The following is a 22,771-nucleotide window of genomic DNA, read 5'->3' as shown; positions in this document are numbered from 1 at the left end:
TCTGCAAATACTATATAAAAATTCTGTGAAATCCAAACGAGGACAGTGAAATGCATATGTAATGTAAGTACCGCCAATATTTAGCTACTGATGTGGTTTTTTTTCTCTGAGACCTTATACCTAACAGCTCCTCTTTAACCTTTTCGGGACCGGCCGCCTACCCCCCCCCTTAAGGACCAGGCATTTTGCGCGGGGGGGGGGGGGGGGGGGGGGGGGGTCAGGCGGCCGGATCCCATCTGTGGCTGGCTGGATTTGTGTCCCTCCATAGTGGCCTGTGCCCCCCCCCCCTCCTGCAAGCAGCCTTCACTCACCTTCCAGGCTCCAGCGATGAGCCGCACGGGACCCTCTTCTCCGGCCGGCAGCTCCGTTCTGTCTGACGATCAGTTCCGGGTCGCAGCTTGATGACGTCATCAAGCCAGGACCCAGGGCTGACGTCAGACGGAGCAGAGATGCCGGCCAGAGCGGAGGGTGGTGCCGATCGTCGCGGGAACGGCAGGGAGGTGAATGGATCCTCTTTTCCCCTCTGCCGCCGCAACTGTCAAACTGATCACTATGATCGGACGGCGATCGTAGTGATCATGTGATCAGCAGCCATACGCGATGGCTGCTGATCACTCGGGGGAGATGTCAGCTGTCATTTCACAGCTTAATCTCCCCCTCCGGGTGCGCACGATCGCGTCGGGAGCGGAAACTGCGGGCCGGCGTAGATTCTACGCCGCATCAGGCTAGAACAGCCACAAGTGCGGCGTAGAATCTAATGCATGCGGTCCCGAAAAGGTTAAACACAAATGTATCAACACTGGAATGTAAACAAAGACACTGAGAAACTGTCTCTGCTTCTGGCACACACAGTGTTCAGAATAGCTCATTAGAAGATTTGTCTCTCTCGCTCTCTCTATATACAGGATCTTCTCAAAAAATTAGCATATTGTGATAAAGTTCATTACTTTCTGTAATGTACTGATAAACATTAGACTTTCATATATTTTAGATTCATTACACACAACTGAAGTAGTTCCAAGCCTTTTATTGTTTTAATATTGATGATTTTGGCATACAGCTCATGAAAACCCAAAATTCCTATCTCAAAAAATTAGCATATTTCATCTGACCAATAAAATGTGTTTTTAAAACAAAAAAAAAAAGTCAACCTTCAAATGATTATGTTCAGTTATGCACTCAATACTTGGTCGGGAATCCTTTTGCAGAAATGACTGCTTCAATGCGGCGTGACATGGAGGCAATCAGCCTGTGGCACTGCTCAGGTGTTATGGAGGCCCAGGATGCTTCGATATCGGCCTTAAGCTCATCCAGAGTGTTGGGTCTTGCGTCTCTCAACTTTCTCTTCACAATATCCCACAGATTCTCTATGGGGTTCAGGTCAGGAGAGTTGGCAGGCCAATTGAGCACAGTAATACCATGGTCAGTAAACCATTTACCAGTGGTTTTGGCACTGAGCAGGTGCCAGGTCATTCTGAAAAATGAAATCTTCATCTCCATAAAGCTTTTCAGCAGATGGAAGCATGAACCCACTTTTGAACCAGAAACAGCGGCAGAGGCGCCTGACCTGGGCTACAGAGAAGCAACACTGGACTGTTGCTCAGTGGTCCAAAGTACTTTTTTCGGATGAAAGCAACTTTTACATGTCCTTAGGAAATCAAGGTGCCAGAGTCTGGAGGAAGACTGGGGAGAGGGAAATGCCAAAATGCCTGAAGTCCAGTGTCAAGTAACCACAGTCAGTGATGGTCTGGGGTGCCATGTCAGCTGCTGGTGTTGGTCCACTGTGGTTTATCAAGGGCAGGGTCAATGCAGCTAGCTATCAGGAGATTTTGGAGCACTTCATGCTTCCATCTGCTGAAAAGCTTTATGAAGCTTTATGGAGATGAAGATTTCATTTTTCAGCACGACCTGGCACCTGCTCACAGTGCCAAAACCACTAGTAAATGGTTTACTGACCATGGTATTACTGTGCTCAATTGGCCTGCCAACTCTCCTGACCTGAACCCCATAGAGAATCTGTGGAATATTGTGAAGAGAAAGTTGAGAGACGCAAGACCCAACACTCTGGATGAGCTTAAGGCCGATATCGAAGCATCCTGGGCCTCCATAACACCTGAGCAGTGCCACAGGCTGATTGCCTCCATGCCACACCGCATTAAAGCAGTCATTTCTGCAAAAGGATTCCCGACCAAGTATTGAGTGCATAACTGAACATAATTATTTGAAGGTTGACTTTTTTTGTTTTAAAAACACTTTTCTTTTATTGGTCAGATGAAATATGCTAATTTTTTGAGATAGGAATTTTGGGTTTTCATGAGCTGTATGCCAAAATCATCAATATTAAAACAATAAAAGGCTTGGAACTACTTCAGTTGTGTGTAATGAATCTAAAATATATGAAAGTCTAATGTTTATCAGTACATTACAGAAAATAATGAACTTTATCACAATATGCTAATTTTTTGAGAAGATCCTGTATATATATATATATATATATATATATATATATATATATATATATATATATATATATATATATATATATATATATATATATATATATATATATATATATATATGAGTAAGTGCCTCAACCTTCAAGCAAGAAGAAGTAGCGTCCTGCCCCCAGGGCCGGTACCAAGCAAGAAGAAGAGTAGCAGTGGCTGACTAGAGTACTGGTTAAGCGCACTGCCTTTGACATGGGAGGCCAGGGTTCAAATCCTGGCTAAGGTTAGTACCTATTCAGTAAGGAGTTCAAGGCAAGACTCCCTACCACTGCAGGGTGGCCTCCTGAGCGCGTCCCGGTGGCTGCAGCTTTGAGTCTGACAGGAGAAAAGCGCTGTATAAATGTTTGGATTATTATTATTATTATTATTAAGTAGCGCCCTGCCCCCAGGGGCGGTCCTAGACTTGCCGCCAAGCTGGAAGGGGTAGCGGGCAGAAAGAGGGCATTGGGCACAGCGGCAGGGAGGGTGGGTCAACCCCACCCTCGCCTGGGTCCCCCATCTGCGCTCCCCCTCTAGCTTAAGTTCAGCAGCAGCCGCCGCTATTAGTAAGAGGAAGTGGGCGGGGATGACTCACCTCTTCCGTGTTCCAGCATGCGTTCCACTGTCACTTCCTGCAATGGCGTCCACTTACAATACAGTGGGCGGCATTGCAGGAAGTGACGACAGTGGAACGCACGCTGGAACGTGGAAGAGGTGAATCATCCCCACCCACTGCCTCTTAATAATAGCGGCGACTGCTGCTGAGCTTAAGCTGGAGGGGGAGCGCACATGGGGGACCCAGGTGAGGGAGGTCCTGTTAAGCTTAAGCTGGAGGGGGAGTGCACATGGGGGACCCAGGTGAGGGAGGGGGGGGGGGTCCGACCCCCCTTCCCGCCGATGTAACCAATACCCCTTTCCTGCCCGCTACCCCCTTATGCAGGTGTATGCGACGCCGCGGGTCGGCTAGTATATAATAAAAAGCAGTTATAATAGAAAAATAATAAAATGCAATTCCAGCTTTCAGGGTAAGAAAAACTATACTTTGGAAACTTGTAATTTGTAAGCAGACAATATTACGTGTGCACAAAAGCAAATATGATAACTGTATGAGTAATACAAAGTAGGAAAACACATTTTTATGGAATGTGATCTCCGAGTTTCAGACCACTTTAAGAGAAATAACATTTTGGTTCTTGGCAGAAAGTTACACTGCTGACAAGCTCATTGACGTTGCTGATCAATTATCAAAAATCACACAATGCTCAACATAGCTCACCATCTTTGTTTCCCTGCAGAAGTCTGTGCACAAAACTGGTAAACCATGGGTTCTGCGAGTGTTGACCAAGAGCTGCAAACCACATCTGCCAGTCCAGGCGAGGTTGGTGAGGCGTGATTATTGGAGGGGCTGCACTGACATTTCCAGGCTTATACATGAATTCTATTTCCTGAAGAAAAGATGCTGAGTGAGACAAATACAAAACACCAGAGAGACAATATCGGCAGCGAATGCGTTTAATTCAAATACTCTCTTAATTAATCCAGCAGGGGGTCAAGCCCTGAACAAGCAAATCAATAACAGGTTGTAATTTTTCAGTACCCACAATCACAGGCACAGTCAAGCGTAAGATACCCCACTTCTAGTTCTATGTATGGAGAGTGTTTATTGCATTCAGGAGTTTATTTTTGTACAGGTTTTACTCATATGTTATAGTTGCTTCCAGTGCAGATTTAGTAGACACTGGACTAGATTATTCTCAGTACATAAGCGGTATACAATAACTTACCAAGCATTCATAGTTGGTATGCCACAATAGTTAAGCTACACTGTATATAAAACATAACATTTATTTTATTATTTAAAAGGAGCCATAATATTCTTAGTGCATAAAACGTAACATTTAATAATACAGATAAGAACAATGTTGTCTGTAGAAATCTTGTGTGGTACGATTCACCAAATACAAACTCTTTACATGAAAATAGCAGTGTAATTTAGCACAGCTAGATCAGCATGAACACTTGTGCTGCCAGATGCACATGTAACCACTTGAGGACCGTGGGCTTTACCCCCCTTAAGGACCGGCCACTTTTTTTCCATTCAGACCACTGCAGCTTTCACGGTTTATTGCTCGCTCATACAACCTACCACCTAAATGAATTTTGGCTCCTTTTCTTGTCACTAATAAAGCTTTCTTTTGGTGCTATTTGATTGCTCCTGCGATTTTTACTTTTTATTATATTCATCAAAAAAGACATGAATTTTGGCAAAAAAATGATATTTTTAACTTTCTGTGCTGACATTTTTCAAATAAAGTAATATTTCTGTATACATGCAGCGCGAAAAATGTGGACAAACATGTTTTTGATTTAAAAAAACCCATTCAGTGTATATTTATTGGTTTGGGTAAAAGTTATAGCGTTTACAAACTATGGTGCAAAAAGTGAATTTTCCCATTTTCAAGCATCTATGACTTTTCTGACCACCTGACATGTTTCATGAGGGGCTAGAATTCCAGGATAGTATAAATACCCCCCAAATGACCCCATTTTGGAAAGAAGACATCCCAAAGTATTCACTGAGAGGCATAGTGAGTTCATAGAAGATATTAATTTTTGTCACAAGTAAGCGGAAAATGACACTTTGTAAAAAAAAAAAAAAAAAGTTTCCATTTCTTCTAACTTGCGACAAAAAAAAAAATGAAATCTGCCACGGACTCACCATGCCCCTCTCTGAATACCTTGAAGGGTCTACTTTCCAAAATGGGGTCATTTGTGGGGTGTGTTTACTGTCCTCGCATTTTGGGGGGTGCTAATTTGTAAGCACCCCTGAAAAGCCTAAAGGTGCTCATTGGACTTTGGGCCCCTTAGCGCAGTTAGGCTGCAAAAAAGTGCCACACATGTGGTATTGACCTGCTCAACTCTTCCGCACGGTTGACAGTCTCTGCAATCCATCTTGCAGGAAATCCAGCATCAGACCTTCACAGGAACTGTGCGAGAAATTTGCCCACTTCTTCTCAGACAAAGTCTCCTCCATACGATCTGCCATTCAATTCACAGCCCCAGAAACCCATGCAGAGCCATATAACAGGTGCAAAAATAGCCTACCACCATGGTCTGATTTTAAGGTAATCACTGAAAAAGACATCTTGGATATCCTCTCAAACCTTCGCCAGACTACCTGCGATCTGGACCCTGGCCCCACTAAGTTCATGTTGAAATGCCCTGAACTATTTACATCGGCATTCCACAAAATAGTCAACGGCTCCTTACAAGAAGGGTGGTTTCCCTCTACTCTGAAAGAAGCAATCGTCAGGCCTCTACTCAAGAAACCATCCTTAGACCCAGATGCTCTAAACAGCTACAGACCTGTCTCAAACGTCCCCTTTCTGGGAAAAGTTATTGAAAAGGCTGTCTACCTCCAACTTGAAGCCAGGCTCTCCAGAAACAACATCCTTGACCCTCTTCAATCTGGTTTCAGGAAATATCACAGCTGTGAAACAGCCCTCACCCAGATTTGCAATGATCTGCTCATTGCAAGAGACAAGGGTCAATGTTCCATCCTGATTTTGCTCGACCTCTCAGCGGCTTTTGACACAGTCGATCATGAAATCTTACTCAACAGGCTACAAGAGTACTGTGGCATAGATGGCATTGTTCTCCGGTGGTTCAACTCCTTCCTGGCTGGCAGAACACAAAGGGTAGCCTTAGGGCCCTTCCTCTCCAACCCTGTACCACTAAAATACGGTGTACCTCAGGGCGCAATATTATCCCCTTTACTGTTCACCATATACATGCTGCCACTTGGAGAAATCATACAAAAACATGGCCTGACATATCATTGCTATGCTGATGACACCCAGCTATATTTGTCATTCAAACCTGACGTCACAGACCCTACTTCACAAATAAACGCATGCTTAGCTGAGCTTCAGGAGTGGATGAATAATCATTGGCTAAAACTTAATGCTGACAAAACTGAGGTTCTTGTTATCGAGGGCCAGGGCTCAACAGCAAAGCAGCTCCAGTCTCAACCAACACCGCTAAGGATAGGGAGCTCAGACCTGAACAACTCAGACTGTGTGCGCAGCCTGGGAGTACTGATTGATGGGAAATTAAGCTTCAGGAATCAAATCTCAGCTGTTGTGAAACATTCCTTCTTTCACCTAAGGAATATTGCAAGGATTAAACACCTAATTCCTTCAGAGGATCTTCCAACCCTAGTTCATGCCTTCGTCACATCAAGGTTAGACTACTGCAACGTCCTCTACACAGGCCTGCATAAGAAAGACTTACGCCGCCTGCAATTAGTACAGAATGCCGCCGCAAGGCTGTTAACGAGCCAACCCCGCCATTGCCACATAACACCAACCCTGAGCTCACTCCACTGGCTACCGATAAAATGGAGAATTCTGTTTAAGATTGGCTTACTGACATTCAAATCCTTGCACAATCTGGGCCCTGGATACCTGAAGGACTTGTTGCAACTACATCACACCCCCCACAATCTTAGATCAAAAGGACGTAACACCTTGGTCACCCCCAGAGTCCACCTCAAAACCTTTGGAGACAGAGCCTTTTGTCATGCTGCCCCTACACTTTGGAACTCCCTGCCACACCCAATCAGGACAGCCCCATCCCTGGAAACATTTAAGGCTAAACTGAAAACCTACCTTTTCAGTCTGGCATTCATGAACATCTGACTATCTCCTCTGTAACACAACCCAGCCTGAAACCCTGTATTAATCTGAGACACAGCTATGCGCTTTGAGTCCTATGGGAGAAAAGCGCTTTACAAATGTTATTGTATTGTATTGTATTATTGCCGTACTCAGGAGAAGTAGTATAATGTGTTTTGGGGTGTATTTTTACACATACCGATGCTGGGTGGGAGAAATATCTCTGTAAATGACAATTTTTTTATTTATTTTTTTTACACACAATTGTCCATTTACAGAGATCTTTCTCCCACTCAGCATGGGCATGTGTAAAAATACACCCCAAAACACATTATACTACTTCTCCTGAGTACGGCGATACCACGTGTGGCACTTTTTTGCACCCTAACTGCGCTAAGGGGCCCAAAGTCCAATGAGTACCTTTAGGATTTCACAGGTCATTTTGAGAAATTTCGTTTCAAGACTACTCCTCACGGTTTAGGGCCCCTAAAATGCCAGGACAGTATAGGAACCCCACGAATGACCCCATTTTAGAAAGAAGACACCCCAAGGTATTCCGTTAGTAGTACGGTGAGTTCATAGAAGATTTTATTTTTTGTCACAAGTTAGCGGAAATGACACTTTGTGAAAAAAAACAAAAATCAATTTCCGCTAACTTGTGACATTCTATTTTGCATCAGTAGACACCAAAGTCCCTAAAAGTATCTAAATCTATGGGCTTGATCACTGGCGTAACAATAGGGGATGCAACCCCTGCCGTCGCGGGGGGCCCGGGGACTTTAGGGGGAAACTTCCTGTGTAAACAGGAAGTTGCTCTTAGAGAACGGAAGACCTCCGGCTAGAAGGAGGTAATGTGTACAGCTTCAGCCTGCCACCGCCGCCCGCTGCCACCAATGATTGCAGGAGGGGAGCGCGCTGAGAGGAGGGCCCGAGGAGAGGCTGCCACACACTCCTCTTATGCTGCGACCCCGCCTTTTTTTTTTTTTGCAGGGGGCCCCGAGGATTTCTAGGTACGCCCCTGGGCTTGGATCACAAAAAGTCTCATAAATTACTTATCACCTAATTGATAAAAATAACCTTTCAGCACATTTAAAAGCACAATAAACACTCAGTTGCTCCTGATTAACGTAATTTCAATATTACTTTCTTGCCTTAATTATATTATAATTTTGCTCTTTAAGAGCTTAAAAATGTAACATAGATAAGGTGAAAACAGAGGAAAACAGGTGAAAAAGCTTTGCGATTCATGCCCAATATGCCCTCCCTCCTAATGCTGGGTGCCATGTTCAGAAAGACCACAAAGTTACTCTAACATGACCTCTCCAATCCTACAATGCAATATGGGAGCCTCTTTCTAGTCACTAAGCACAAGGATCGTGGAATGAAATGGCACAAACGTTAGCACTAAAGGTAGCCATACACTGGTCGATTTGCCATCAGAACGACCAACAGATAGATCCCTCTCTGATCGAATCTGATCAGAGAGGGATCGTATGGCTGCCTTTACTGCAAACAGATTGTGAATCGATTTCAGCATGAAACCGATCACTATCTGTGGTGGTGCAGCCGCTGCCCCCCCCCCCCTGCATACATTACCTGCTCTGCCGATGCGACTCCCCCAGTCTCCGCTGTCTTCCTCTCCACGCTGGTCTCCGGGTCCGGCAGGCTTCACTTCTTCCTGTCTGGAGGAAGTTTAAACAGGAGAGCGCCCTATACTGTTTAAACTTCATTCCGGAACAGGAAGAAGTGAAGCCTGCTGGATCCTGAGCCCAGCGCGGAGACGGAGCAGCGGTGACCGGGGGGGATACGCGCCGGATCAGGTAATGTATTGCAGCTGTATTGCGTCGGTCGTCGGGCATTCGAACGCCACTATCGATGCACTCCCGACCCGCCGGCGATCGAGAATAATCTTCCGCACGGACGGATCGACGGGAATCGACAGGAACCATTGATTTCGGATGGAAATCGATCGTTCTGTCCGTGTTTGCGCAACGATTTCACAGCAGATCCGATCACAGTGATCGAATCTGCTGTATATCGGTGGCAAAATCGTTAGAGGTGTATGGGCATCTTAAGGACCAAACTGAAGTCCATTTTTTGCATACAGTACACATACTGTATATGCAAGGGTATAAACAGATTCCAGTATAACAGAAAACAGGTAAAATGGTTGAATCATTCTCAAACTGAGGGGAACTTTACTCACTCCTACTGACATGGTGGCTTCCCCATCAGTCCTGCTGCTACTCTTCTCCCCTGGCTGATCAATTGCTGTTTAAGCAAATTCGCACAAATTCACATGCATTTTCTGCATGCAGATTCAATTGCAGATCAATTGCTGTTTAAGCAAATTCACATGCATTTTCTGCATGCAGATTCTCATAACCAATACAAGTAAATGGGCCCGTTTCCACTTGTCAGGAAAACTGAGGGTTTTGCTATGCAGGAAAAATCTGCACAGCAGAGCCATCAGAAGTTGCACAGCGCACACACCGCTTGCGGTCCGCATGTAATGTATTTAATAGAATTTTGCATTGTGGTTTCGCTATGCGAATTCGCTTATGTTTTCGGGTAAAATCAATGTAAAAGCACGCAGGCACTGACATGGTTAAAATCACATACTTACAAAAATACAGAAAACCACATACGAATTTGAATCCAAATTTGCATCCGCATGCAAATTCGTTTATGCATTTTCCGCAAAGAAATCGCACCACACTAGTGAAAACAGGCCCTTACTCTTCATCAGTTACGCAGCTTCTGATGCCCCTCCACCCCATACTACAAATGCAGCACACAGATTTCCAGCAACCCTCACCCCTAGACTGGTCTTACACACTCTTCCCCTCAATAATGCAAAATACAGCAAAGTGAAGCTAGCTGGAGAAAAGTTGGAATGGGCCCCATTGTTGGTTAGAGAAACAAGGAAAAGATTGTCAGTGCTCAATCAGGCTGCAACTGAAATTTAACAGACAAAGGCGTGCACCCAGGACCTAAATTACACACCTTGAATGCAAATCAGATGCAAAACTATGCACTAAACCCTAATCTAAATAAACTGCATGCAAACTGATACACATGGAGGCAGCTAGCCATAAGTAGACTTACATTTTTATACAACGAGATATTGGCAGTGCTTCCCATTGCTGGTTACCCACCCCCATATGTCGCTGTCTGCCATGTCACCTCTGGGTCTTGACACAATGGGCATGATTCACAAAGCTTTCTCACCTGTTTACACTCGGTTTTCACCTTATCTCTTATTTTGTTAAGCTCCCAAAGACCAAAAATACAATATAATTAAGGTAATAAATGTAATATTGAAATTAAGTTAATAAGGAACAACTTACTTTGAGTGATAATTTTGCTTGTAAATGTGCTGGTATTTTAATCAATTAGGTGCTAAATAAGTAATTCATAAGAAGTTTTGTGAATAGAGCCCAACCCCCCAATGTTCTCCAGGCTGTCTTGTGCCGATGTCCTCCAGCCTCATTCTGGAATCCACACTTTGTTGGCAATGTGGAAGTTCATACTGGCAATGAAGAGCTTGATTTAGAAGACACAGGAGTGGTAGCTATTCTAACTGCTCTCTAGCTTGCTACACTGTTATTTGAATTCAATAGAGTTGGATGTGACCACTTGTGGTCTAGACAAAGTAATCCTGCTGTGCACTCTTTATCTGGTGAACTGTGAGGAAACTCCAGTAGCTGTGGTACTAGAAGGCAGAATGGGAAAAGAGACTCTCCACTGCAAACTCTGCATTAACTCAAAAAATAAACTGAAATTGGAAAGAGGACTTCTTTTTTTTATTAAGAAATTCTTGGTTTATATACGAATATACAATACACACAACCATACTTCATGATAATATTTATGCAATTGATCAATTACCGTCCAAGTGATTTTGTCAAAGCTTCCTTCAACCACAACTTCTGGCCTTCCGCCAACTCCAGTCATCCTTCGGAACAAACCGTAAGAGTTTGTCAACTGGTACCGATCCACTTTACTGAACAATTGATGAATAGAAGGCCAGAGCTGGCCATTAGACTCAAAATCAATGTATGTGTAGGGCACCTAAAAGGAGATCACCAAGGAGGGGTAACAAAGCAAAGTAGTTAAAAAGTGTACATGAACTTAGGCTGCTTTTTTTATGAAAAAAAAAAGGATAAATGTACATTTTCCCGAGAAGTACGAGTAGATACACAAGTTACTTTGCGACATCCCATTGCTAAGATATTCCCACTTCCTCCTGTATGCTGGCAGCAAGTCTACAGGCAGAAAGTGGGCATAGCTAAGGCATTAGACTTTCTAGAGACAATCATGCTTCAAAAGAAGAATGTATAACTGCCATCTAAAAAATATATTCAGATTTCAGGTGCCACTGAGGGGGGCATAAATATAGGTTTCCAAATTGCTACAGCGACCAAGAAATGTCTCCTGTTGCCATATCTGAAGCAGCAAAAAAAGATGATGACCATCACGGGCTATCTTTAAAAATGCATCATTTTATTTACATTGACAACTGTGAATAAACATAGCTCTGGACATCCGGCAGCTTCCAGGATATAACTATAGCTCTAAGTATTATAAAGCACTTTGATGCATGCAGGTACTTGAGGACCTCAAACAGCAGTAGGATGGGTCCCCATTGCAGCCAGGTCTGCCCACAAAACGGATGCCGTTTTGAACAGTTACGCCATTCTTTGTCAAGTGAATAGCACTAGAGCTATAGTTACATCCTGGAAGCTGCCGGATGTCCAGAGCTATGTTTATTCACAGTTGTCAACATAGTGGGGATCATCCCAATAAACTCTTTGGTTCTTTCGCAGTTGAATGCATGCAAAATGCTGAGCATGTTGCTTTCTGCAATATGAACATGGGACAGAACAAAACACACCAGTACAAGTTGTTCAGTAATTAAATATTCCATTTAACTCATTGGTAACTGTAATAAACACACACATCTCTGTATTAAGACTAACATAAAAGATCAGTACAAATTTGCTTGCTTTTATGTTTTGTTTTGTTTTTTTTGCAACAATGTCTCTATGATCTGGATAAAAGCTGAAATAAGATTTTGAAATGAGAAATGAAAGGATCACAGAAGCAATCAATAATGAATCATACTTACCAAACTGACAGCAAACATGCCAACAGCAGCAAAAGAAAATATTATCCACTGTATGGTTGCCCAGAGTTTCCAAAAGATTCCACGAACTGAGGCACTCCTGAGAAAACAGAAACAAGTAACTCAAAATTATCTACAAGTCTGGTATGTTTCACAAAGCAGAAATGTCTAATCTCCCTCTGAAAAATTAATCTGCCCAGATTTTTAAGTGGGTTTATAGAAAACCTGACAAAACACACAAGGACGGATTTATCAAAAGCTGGAGCAAAGAATAGAGCAGAATGGAGGCCAAAATGGCACATATGTCCAGTTCAAGGATTTTGACTGGTCCCTCTGCTCCATTTCTGCATCACATTTGCTCTAGACGTTCTCCTTGCACTGGTTGGGATCAATCTGGCACAGTGTTATTGGAGAAGCTTGTCTGCTGCAGCTGAGGAGAGCACATGAGAGCTGTTTAACTGCTAGAAATATATTGGTTAGACATTTGCACAAACGATATCATAGATAAATTGGCCTTCAAATATTCAAGCAGTAAGCAAATCCTACTGCCTCAGCAAGTAAGACATTGTTCTGTAACTTTGAATTAACACAGTTACCGTATTTTCTGGTTATAAAGGGCAAATATCTGTGAGAGCTATATGCAAACTGAAATAAATAATACTAAAAATGGAAGCTTCAAATAATCAGGAACTCTGGATGCATGTTTTGGCTATAAAGGCAAAAAATTATATGTTGTGAGTTGATAAACATCTGTGTTGCTGTTATCAATTAGAGCAAGACAAAGTGTGCGATATTACCCCAATGTGGACACAAATAGAAATAAAAAGCTGGCAGCGGTTCCAACCATTTCTTGCTTTAATTTATGGTTAAGTAAGGCTTTAATAACTACATTATTAAAAAGGGAAGGTTCAGGGACAATAAAAAAAAAAAATCCACTTACCTGGGGCTTCCTCCAGCCCGTGGCAGGCAGGAGGTGCCCTCGGCGCCGCTCCGCAGGCTCCCGGTGGCTGACCCGACCTGGCCAAGCCGGCGGCCAGGTCGGGCCTCTTCTGCACTCCATTGTGCGTTTCACGCCGGCGCGCTGACGTCATCGGACGTCCTCCGGGCTGTACTGCGCAGGCTCAGTAGATCTGAGCCTGCGCAGTATAGCCCGGAGGACGTCCGATGACGTCAGCGCACCGGCGTGGAACGCACAATGGAGCGCAGAAGAGGCCTGACCTGGCCGCCAGCCTGGCCAGGTCGGGCGCGCCACCGGAGACCACCGGGAGCCTGCGGAGCGGCGCCGAGGGCACCTCCTGCCTGCCACGGGCTGGAGGAAGCCCCAGGTAAGTGGATTTGGATTTAATTTATTTTTTTTATTGTCCCTGAACCTTCCCTTTAAAGTGGGTGGTTTGGTGATCATTATGTAAACCCTTTACAGTTACATCCTCTATACAACTATTAGGGCTCGTTTCCACTGTAGCGGTGCGGAATCGCCTGGATTCCACCGCAGAAGAAATCGCATGCAGGTGCGTTTTTTTACGCGATTACGCATGCGATTTCGCATAGGTTAGGCTATGTGCGTTTTTAACTATGTCACTGCCTGTGTTAATTTACATTGGTTCCTATGCGGAATCGCATGCGTAATCGCGTAAAAAACGCATGTGATTTCCCTATTAAATACATTAGCGGCGATTCGCATGCATTCCACTAGCGAATTCGTTGGCTCTTTTGTGCGTTTTTTCACCGCTCATAAAAACGCACCACGCAAACGCTACAGTGGAAACAGGTCCATTCACTTGCATTACATGTGCGAATCTGCATGCGTTGGACGCATGCAGATTCGCGATAGTGGAAACGAGCCCTCACTCCACAACTGAATGAGAAACTAGTGCAGGACTACATCTTGAAGGGACAGTGCTATTTTTTATTGTTTTAATTTTGTTTGGGTGGGGCTTAAATCCAAGAAGCCACAGCTACAGGAATGATCAAGGTTTTTAATGGTCACTTTCCTACAGACAGGACATTTAAATATATGTGCTTGCTTCTTACATGAGAAAGTAGCATAGAAATATACTGATAAATGCTGTGCTCACCTGTACAAGCCTTTGAGAAGCTCCCAGCCTAGAGAAGCCGAGGCTATCCAGATAGAAGGGAAGGCGAGTGTCCTGAGCCACTGCAGAAAGTCATGGTACGTGAACGCTGTTCAATTGACAAAAGACAATTATTGCCAAAATTAATCATAAGGCAAAAACTATAAAAATCACTAAACAATGGATCACTGACCTGTTCTGGACTCCACACTGTAATGCTCAAAGTTGATCTTAATATCAAAATATTTTACAGTCCAGAAAGCAAGCAACCCAAATACAACGAGATCTAAGAGTAAGACCAAAGTCTGGAGGGAGAACCAACGACCTACAAAGATGTAACCAAACAAAAATGCAAATAATTAGAATGGAATTACAGAGAAGATGTCCCCACTGCTCCATTTGCTATACAACTATATAACTAGATGATGGTTATCCTGCTGTTTCTTTGGACTTGCACAAAAACTGAATGCAAGTCACATGAAGTTTGGAGTTGCGCCAATCAAATGCAGCTGCTGCAGTCTGCATACTGGCACTATTCTAAAGCTGAGTACACACGTACGATAACGATCGTTCGAAAACGAACGATAATGACAATCGGACCGATAATCATGCGTTACAAATTTTCCAACGATCGTTTTTTTGGGACGATAACGACAGTTATCGTTCAATCCGACCGATCCAACCCGGCAGATTTTTTCGAAAGATAATCGTTCAATCGTTGCAGTGTGTACAAAGATCGTCCGATAATGATTATCTGTGGAGTAGTACTGTCATAACGTCACTCCCGTTTGCGCACGCATTTTTTTTTAGCGTTCGTCGTTCAGTACTTTAAACTTATATCGTTCATGTGTGTACACAATCGTTCATAACAAACAATCTTTTCGGTCTAATTTGAATATCGTGTAAACGTCACGAATCGTTCGTAACGAACGATCTTTATCGTACGTCTATAGAAACCCTTAACCACATACAATCTGCACTAAATGTTATGCAAGCCAGTCACATTAACAGCTCATTCATCATCTTTTAATTACCACCAAGTGCAGAATATTTTTTTTTTTAATTAGGAGTAGATGTATCACTAATCACTAATTTTACCACCTCCATGTAGTATGAGGGCCAACAATCGATCTGAATAGTATGACCATGTTGTGCAGATAAGCTCCAAAGGTCCATACACACATCTAATATTTAACTGCAGATGACTAGCCAATGTTACCACTCCAATGTAGTATGAGAGCATAACTACACAGTCTGTTCATAGTATTCAAAATTTGTCTGTTGGTCCTCATGCACCATGGCAGTGGTAAAATTGACCAATCATTTGCAGATTTAAATTGGATGTGTGTATGGAGCCTAACTATACAGAAGTGGTAAAATTGGCCAATCAAACCTGGGTGTGTATACCAGGCTTAAGGGCTTTGAGGAAATACAACTCAAAAACATTTGTTGGGGTTCATTTCAGCTTTCAAAGCAACAAAACCTGAATATGTATATTGCAGCTGGCGATTCTTTTCTATTCCCTCTGTAGAGAACAAACATAAAAAGCAAAATAAAAAAGCAGAACAAGATGGGGAATGCCATTCCATACATAAAAAAGTGTTGCCAAAAACAATTTCCTTTTTCCCTGCCTTCAAAAAAGAGTTGGGTGATACGTGGTATTCATTCAAAGCAATTACCTTTCTGCTGTGCCCGTTTGCCTTTTTGTTCAGGTTTTATTAGCTGGTCATCCAGCAGAGAAACGCAAAGGACCAGTGTCAGCAGGTTAAAAAAATTGTAATTGCCAGTAAATATGATGAGGACTTGCAACAAAACCTAAAGAGTAAAAAAAGAAAGATGAAAAAAACAAAACAAAAAAACAAACAAACAACAACTCACTATTATACAACTAGATTCTGAATACTGCAGACAGAATGGAAAAAAAACCTTAAAGAGATCCCAAACTAAAAATAAATGTATAACTTGCATTTGTTCTAGTTACCTTTACTAGAACTCATACAAGACTCCAGGAAGCTTCCAGGGGATAGAACATACATACATACATACATACATACGACCCAAATAGGCTTGCTGAGCAGGATTGCCCTCAAGGCAGTATAAGCAGGTGCTAGGGGCCTAGTGGGTGTGAAGATTAACAAGTAACATGTGTACCCTTGCTAATTTTAAATCAGTTCAGGTATACTTTAATACAAACAGTTATCGGATTACTTACCTGAAAATAAAATGAAAAGGAACGGAGCCTCTGGGAAGGCAGGAAGAATAGCCATGGGAGTCCAATTTCTATCACATATGTAGCAACTACTGATAGTTTCTGGAACCACACAGGTAGCTGATGTGCAAACCAGGCAAATGGAGTTGGGATGCACTGAGTCTCATAGTGATAAGTAAGAGCTAGTGAAGAGGGGAAAAAAAGACTAGATATTAAAGCTATACATAAAAAACATAGGTGCATTCTAATTTTATTTGCATGCATGAACTTAATGACCTACCCAACATATCTACCACATAAAGCTAATAACATATCTAAAAAAACAAAAACAAAAAAAACACAACACAAACAGGCTGTAAAATGTATCAGTGACACACAAATAATTTTGGAAATCAATGTTTCAAAAGATTATGTATTCATTTTAGTTTACAGCCTGCTTTTATTAGAGGACATGGACATTCAAATAGCAATATATTTCAAGCACAAAATCTGTACTTTCTAGCGCTCTCTGTAACAATATTGACTACCCTATCTGTCCTTTTCCTGCTTGTCTTATTAGCTACACAGAACAGATAAGTGTTGCTAATCAACTGGACTAGTCAGAAAAAGGACACATCCAATACTCTGACAGGAAGGCTGAGCTCTGCACAAAACACCAAAGTAACACATGTGGAATGCTGTCTGGAGAATACTTTGTGATGTGTACATCGGATATTGCAGGTATTTGATGCAGTCCACCTTGCTTGCTCTCCATCCCTGTAAAAATGTTCCAAACAAGATTCGGATCTCAGTGAGCAGCCTGGAAGGGTAAAGCTGTCTGCATTTGAATATCCTGCACATGTTGCTCTGGCTGGGCGGATGGGCTATAGGTGGTCAAAAATGTGGTGCTGATGCTGAGGACAGCTGGACACAGAGGCAAAGACAACAAAGGAGAAGGAATAGCTGCAAGGGTGGTCTTTCATTTTGGGTGCTCTAAAAGTGCCTGGGGGTCAGGCTCCCTCAGCACACAAAGCAGAGGAGCTTTAGGCATGATGCCTAAAGTTTAGGCATGATGCCTAAAACTCTAAAACTTGATGCACGGCATCCATGCTGAATGCACTGGTCACATGCAGGGAGCCTCTTTGGGAAACCCGGGGATCTGCAGACCTTAAACCCAACTGTAGACAGGCCAGGTGCAGGAGTGGAAAAAAAAAAAAAACGGACAAAAGACAGAAAAACCCACATACAAAAAAACTAAGGGAAGAACATTGTTAGTGCTCCTCCTATAAACACTACGCTGCAACTGGAGCTTAGCGTCATAGGCCTGGTTCACACAGGTACAGATGGAAAACTGATCCGTGTAAAGACGGATCAGTTTTTAAACGGATCAGTTTTCCATCCGCGACTGTCCATTCCGTTGGTGTGTGGTCAAAGCGGGAAAAAAAACCCAAAGACCTGCAGACCCAAACTTGCAGTCCTTGCGGTGGAACTGTTCCAGCACAGCAATCTGAATGAATTATATTGATAAACATAGGATCCGTTCACCTCCGTTATGGTCCGTTCCAGACCTTTTTTTTGTCCAAAGTGAACTGCACCTTCGATGTGGCTGAGCTTTATTAGAGACCAACCTCCTATAGACTACTGGTTATAATGTGCCCCCCAGTTAACAACAAAGAAAAAAAATATATATTACAGAGTAAACTTGATAAAAACAAAGACGCTGGTATTTTTTGTGGAGAACGCTAATGGAATGTGTTAAGTAAGGTGGTGGACCTAAAAGGACTGTGTTGAGAGGTATTGTATTGTGGCTAATTGAAGCATACTTTTCAAAGTATGTGAACATAATGAAAACTGGTCTCACCTGTCAGACCCCACCATGTGGGGCAGCGGCTGGTTAGTTTCACAACTCCAGATGCAAACATAAGTCTGAAAAGCAGCCAGCGAATTAGCCAGAACGTGATGCCGTCATGACAGCTCCAGACATTTGTCTTTGAGCGTAAAGCACGTAATGGTGCTACCAACACTGTAAGAAACCCTGCTTCAAGTAGAAGGCTGTCCCTGAAATACATGTACAGACAAATCACACATTATTCTACTTAATGCGAATATGCTAAGACATATGGTCACTGTGCACCTTGCACTTACCACTGGAAATAGAGGAATACTTGTCCAACCTGCAAAGGATAAAAATGAGTTGTAAGAAAATGTATCTAAGATGAGCTATAGTAAAAGCATTACAAAAGAACTCCAATTAATACCTAAAGAGTGTGTACAGATGCACAAAACAGTTATCCACGTGGATTGATACATAATCACTCTGGAAACAGTTTGGGGCTGAGTTCCGTACAGACATGTTTGCTAGCTTGTAGGCCAGCAATGTGTTCTGTTGCTATGGAGGGGGCGTGGGATGATGCATGGTGCAAGGCTGAGTGGGAGGGGTAAGAAGGGGGAACCATGGACAAGGTGATCCAACAGTTCAGATATCTTGCCCACTCATGGTTGAGGGGAAATGCAAGCTGCCATATACACACTAGACTCTCAGCAGAGGCAGCATCTATTGTGTGAACAAGACTTACCAAATTTAATTTTACAAACCAACACAATATACAAATCAGCCACTCCTATAATAATAAAAAAAAATAAGTAAAAAAAACAAACAAACAAACATGCTCTTTTTAAGCTACTTGTTATCTTCACAGGTAAATCATGAGTTTATAAAATGTATAAACTTCTGATCTTTGTGTTTTTCTTATCCACCTTACACATCAGGTGTTTAGGCCTAAAGCAATTTGGTTTCTATAATAATGCTGGCGATTCCACTTTAAAGGACCACTATCGCAAAAAAAAGTGTAAAGTTTTAAATACAGGTAATTACATACAAACACGAAGTACATTTCTCCCAGAGTAAAATGAGCCATACATTACTTTTCTCCTATGTTGCTGCCACTTACAGTAGGTAATAGAAATCTGACATTACCGACAGGTTTTGGGCAAGTCCATCTCTTCATGGGGGATTGTGATGGCTCTGCCGTGCAGATTTTTCCTGCACATAAAACCGCACAGGATTTCTGACAAGTGGAAACAGGCCCATCCACTTGTATTGGTTATGCAAATCTGCATGCAGGATTCACACACGTGGAAATGGTCCCCAACACCTGCTTACATCTAAAGCCCCATCTACACGATGGGACATTGCAGCGATCCGGCGGCTCGATTAGCCGCCGGATCGCCTCGTCCCCGCGCCGCTTATCTTCCGCTCCATTCCCTGCCATTGTCCTCTAGCGTGGAGCGAGCAGGGAATCGGCGGAAGCAAGATCCGTCCTGTCGGATCTTATCAATCGAGCCGCATCAGCGGCTCGATTGATAAGGAGCATCGCGGCCGCATCTACGCGTGTAGATGCAGCTTAATGCCTGGTACACACCATACAATTTTCTGTTAGATTTTTCTGATTTTCTGGAAGATTTTCTGTAATTAAATTTTGTGTAAAGTACTGGTAGAGACTGGTCATTATCTCTGGTGCATTGTCTTCTGGTTATCTCCTGCTGAGTAGAACAATGCTTAATTGCTAGGCAGATAAACGGTTATGCTGGGATTACACGATACGTTTTTTGCGTTCGATTCGGCACGCAATCTATTAGCCATTTGATTTTCTGCTTGATTCTCTTATCTTCCAATCGTTTTTCTTATCTTTTTTCCATTGACTTATATAAGAAATCGAACGGAAACAAAATCGACGGAACATGTCGGAATTTTATCATCGAAGGCATCTATCGGAACGATTCTTACAAAAAAAGAATCATGTAATCCCAGCATAAGATAGATAATTTCCAACATGTTGGAAATTATCCATCTGGCAGTTAAATCTTACAGAGAATTGTATGGTGTGTACTAGGCATAAGACTTCAATTGCCAACAAAGATATGCACTGGAGATAATCATGGGAGACGATGTGTTTCTCATACTGCTGTAATTTTAACATATGTACATGTACCAACTACATATCAACTATGGATGTATCTGTATTTATTCTATTCAATGTCATGACTGTACAGTGTCTTGTATTTCTTATATATATTTGTTCCCCATTATTTGTTTGTACAGCGCTACGGAAGATGTTGGCACTATATAAATAAAAATAAAATAATAATAATAATAATAATAATAGAAGATGTTATTTTATCTCATCTGTAATAATGCTCAGACATGGCAAAAAACAAAACAAAACAAAAAAAACACCACCTGTAACTTTCTAGTAGGTTTAGTTGTTTCACTTAATCAACGAACTCAAAATTTTAAAAAGGGACAGTGTAGTGAAGGTTCCAACCATAGGCTATATGGGAAAAGCATCTGCTCTACCGTAAAAATCGTGGACAGATCAAAAGAAAGACCAGGCTATCACGAAGGAAACTAAAGAACAGTGCTCCCAATGAAAGAAGCCACCAGGTTTTTCTTAATTGCCTTAAAGGCTTGTCATGCCACTGAGGCATAATGTGTGTTTACAAATGTGCAGAACTAATACGGTTTACGACAATTAGAGACAGTGATTTTTCTGCAGGCCTATCCTTCCGTTTCCTTCTTTTAAAAAAATACCAATGTCTTGATTGCTTTTGATAGAATTGCTACACATGGGTGCAGCTTCTAGTGATTGTTTTAAAAACAAAGATAATTAAATAAAATGAAACGATTGTCACAAGTATGACCAGCATTGCAGAAAGACCAGTCCACTTAGTCAGATTTACTGAAGATAAATGTAGTATTCAGGTTAAGTTAGTTGTGTATTATTGTTTATTAATTAGTCTAATAAAGGCATTAAGAACAGAATTACGCCATATCAACACAATTGTCCCAATGATTAATAATACATGATCAACCTCTTATCTAGGACAATACATTTCTACAGTGATTCACTGGTCAGTGCGATTTGCAGGTAGAAAAGTCACAGATTTGAGCGTAAAGGTAGCCATACATCAGGCAACTTGGCGCCCAATCGACCATCCAATTCTATTATTTTTGAATCGGATGAAAACCGGAACTGCCGAGTGCATGCCCGACTGACAATGCAACCAATTTCAAGAAGAAATTGGTTGCACAAGTTGATCGCGCATGCTGCTAGATGTTGGTCCGACTTGCTTGATCGGGTGCACAACGGTAACTGCGGGAAATTTCAGGACGATCAACAAACACGACGAAACCCCCGGACACTGCCCCCCCCCCCCCACCCTTCCCCCCATGGCCAGTGCATGTTATACATTACCTGTCTGCCGCCTCTACATGCACGCGCAACCTCCGCCTGTCCCTGCTGGCTCTGGGCACACTCTGTTCTTCATACACGAGCCCCACATGGTTGCCTAGTAAGGGTGCGCATATGACATCAGACGTCATACACGTGGCCACGTTACTAGGCAACCACATGTATGAAAAACAGAGTGGACCCAGAGCCAGCGGGGACAAGCAGAGGTCATGGACAGGTAATGTATAACATGCACTGGGCACCGGGGAGACAACATTAGGAGGAAAGTGTTGAGGCAGCGAGGCGGTCGGATGCGGGGTTGCAAGGCCGATTCTATATCGATTTCAGCATGAAATTCATTTGGATTTGGCCTGCGGTGTATGGGCAGTCGACAGATCTCTCACTAATCAGATTTGATTAGAGAGATTTGTCTCTTGGTCGAATCAGCCCATCATCGCTAGATGTATGGCTAGCTTAACACCAAGACACACTGAGGTATGACATTTGGAAGTAAAGGGGCAGCAGAAGTTGGCAGCAGTCACCACACTACTGTATGTGGTGTACAGACAGACTGTTGGTCAAAGGGGACTGATTGTAAGCATCAGGCAATCAGACAGGGCCATAAGATCTCTTAAAAAAAAACAAAATCAGCAAGCTTTATTTATCTGGGGAGGTTTTGCATTACTTTTCTAAATTCATATTAATGAGCCTCTGTAAGGGCGTAATGTTGGCTGTATAGTTGAAGAGTTGTGGTATATCACGTTAAATATATCTTCCAGATATTGATCATTTACCTTATCTACCACTTTGCACTATTCAGCAGAAATATTGTCTGACAGAATCTAGTTATAGTAAACCTCTGGATATAGTAAACCTCTGGATATAGTAAACCTCTGGATATAGTAAACCCAGTTCTTAGTTCCCGGCAAAAGCATCTGTATAAATATACAATGTATGACCAATTCTGATACAGTAAACTGCTAATATAGT

At 42.6% G+C, this 22,771-nt stretch overlaps 1 protein-coding gene across 1 annotated transcript in view; it reads right to left on the bottom strand.

Annotated features, from left to right (window-relative positions):
* LMF2 (lipase maturation factor 2) overlaps positions 1-22,771 on the bottom strand; it is a 53,584-nt gene that overhangs the window by 14,961 nt on the left and 15,852 nt on the right. Inside the window, exons 3-11 of the mRNA XM_068275898.1 lie at positions 18,696-18,724; positions 18,412-18,608; positions 16,575-16,753; positions 16,042-16,177; positions 14,556-14,687; positions 14,366-14,471; positions 12,294-12,390; positions 11,054-11,236; positions 3,763-3,931 (exon numbers count right to left, since the gene is read on the bottom strand). Coding sequence (XP_068131999.1) covers positions 3,763-3,931; positions 11,054-11,236; positions 12,294-12,390; positions 14,366-14,471; positions 14,556-14,687; positions 16,042-16,177; positions 16,575-16,753; positions 18,412-18,608; positions 18,696-18,724 — 1,228 coding nt within the window. The remainder of the gene's footprint in view (positions 1-3,762; positions 3,932-11,053; positions 11,237-12,293; positions 12,391-14,365; positions 14,472-14,555; positions 14,688-16,041; positions 16,178-16,574; positions 16,754-18,411; positions 18,609-18,695; positions 18,725-22,771) is intronic.

This window comes from Hyperolius riggenbachi, chromosome 3 (assembly GCF_040937935.1).
Source record: "Hyperolius riggenbachi isolate aHypRig1 chromosome 3, aHypRig1.pri, whole genome shotgun sequence".
Taxonomy (NCBI): domain Eukaryota; kingdom Metazoa; phylum Chordata; class Amphibia; order Anura; family Hyperoliidae; genus Hyperolius; species Hyperolius riggenbachi.
This window is presented reverse-complemented; position numbering and strand designations above follow the sequence as displayed.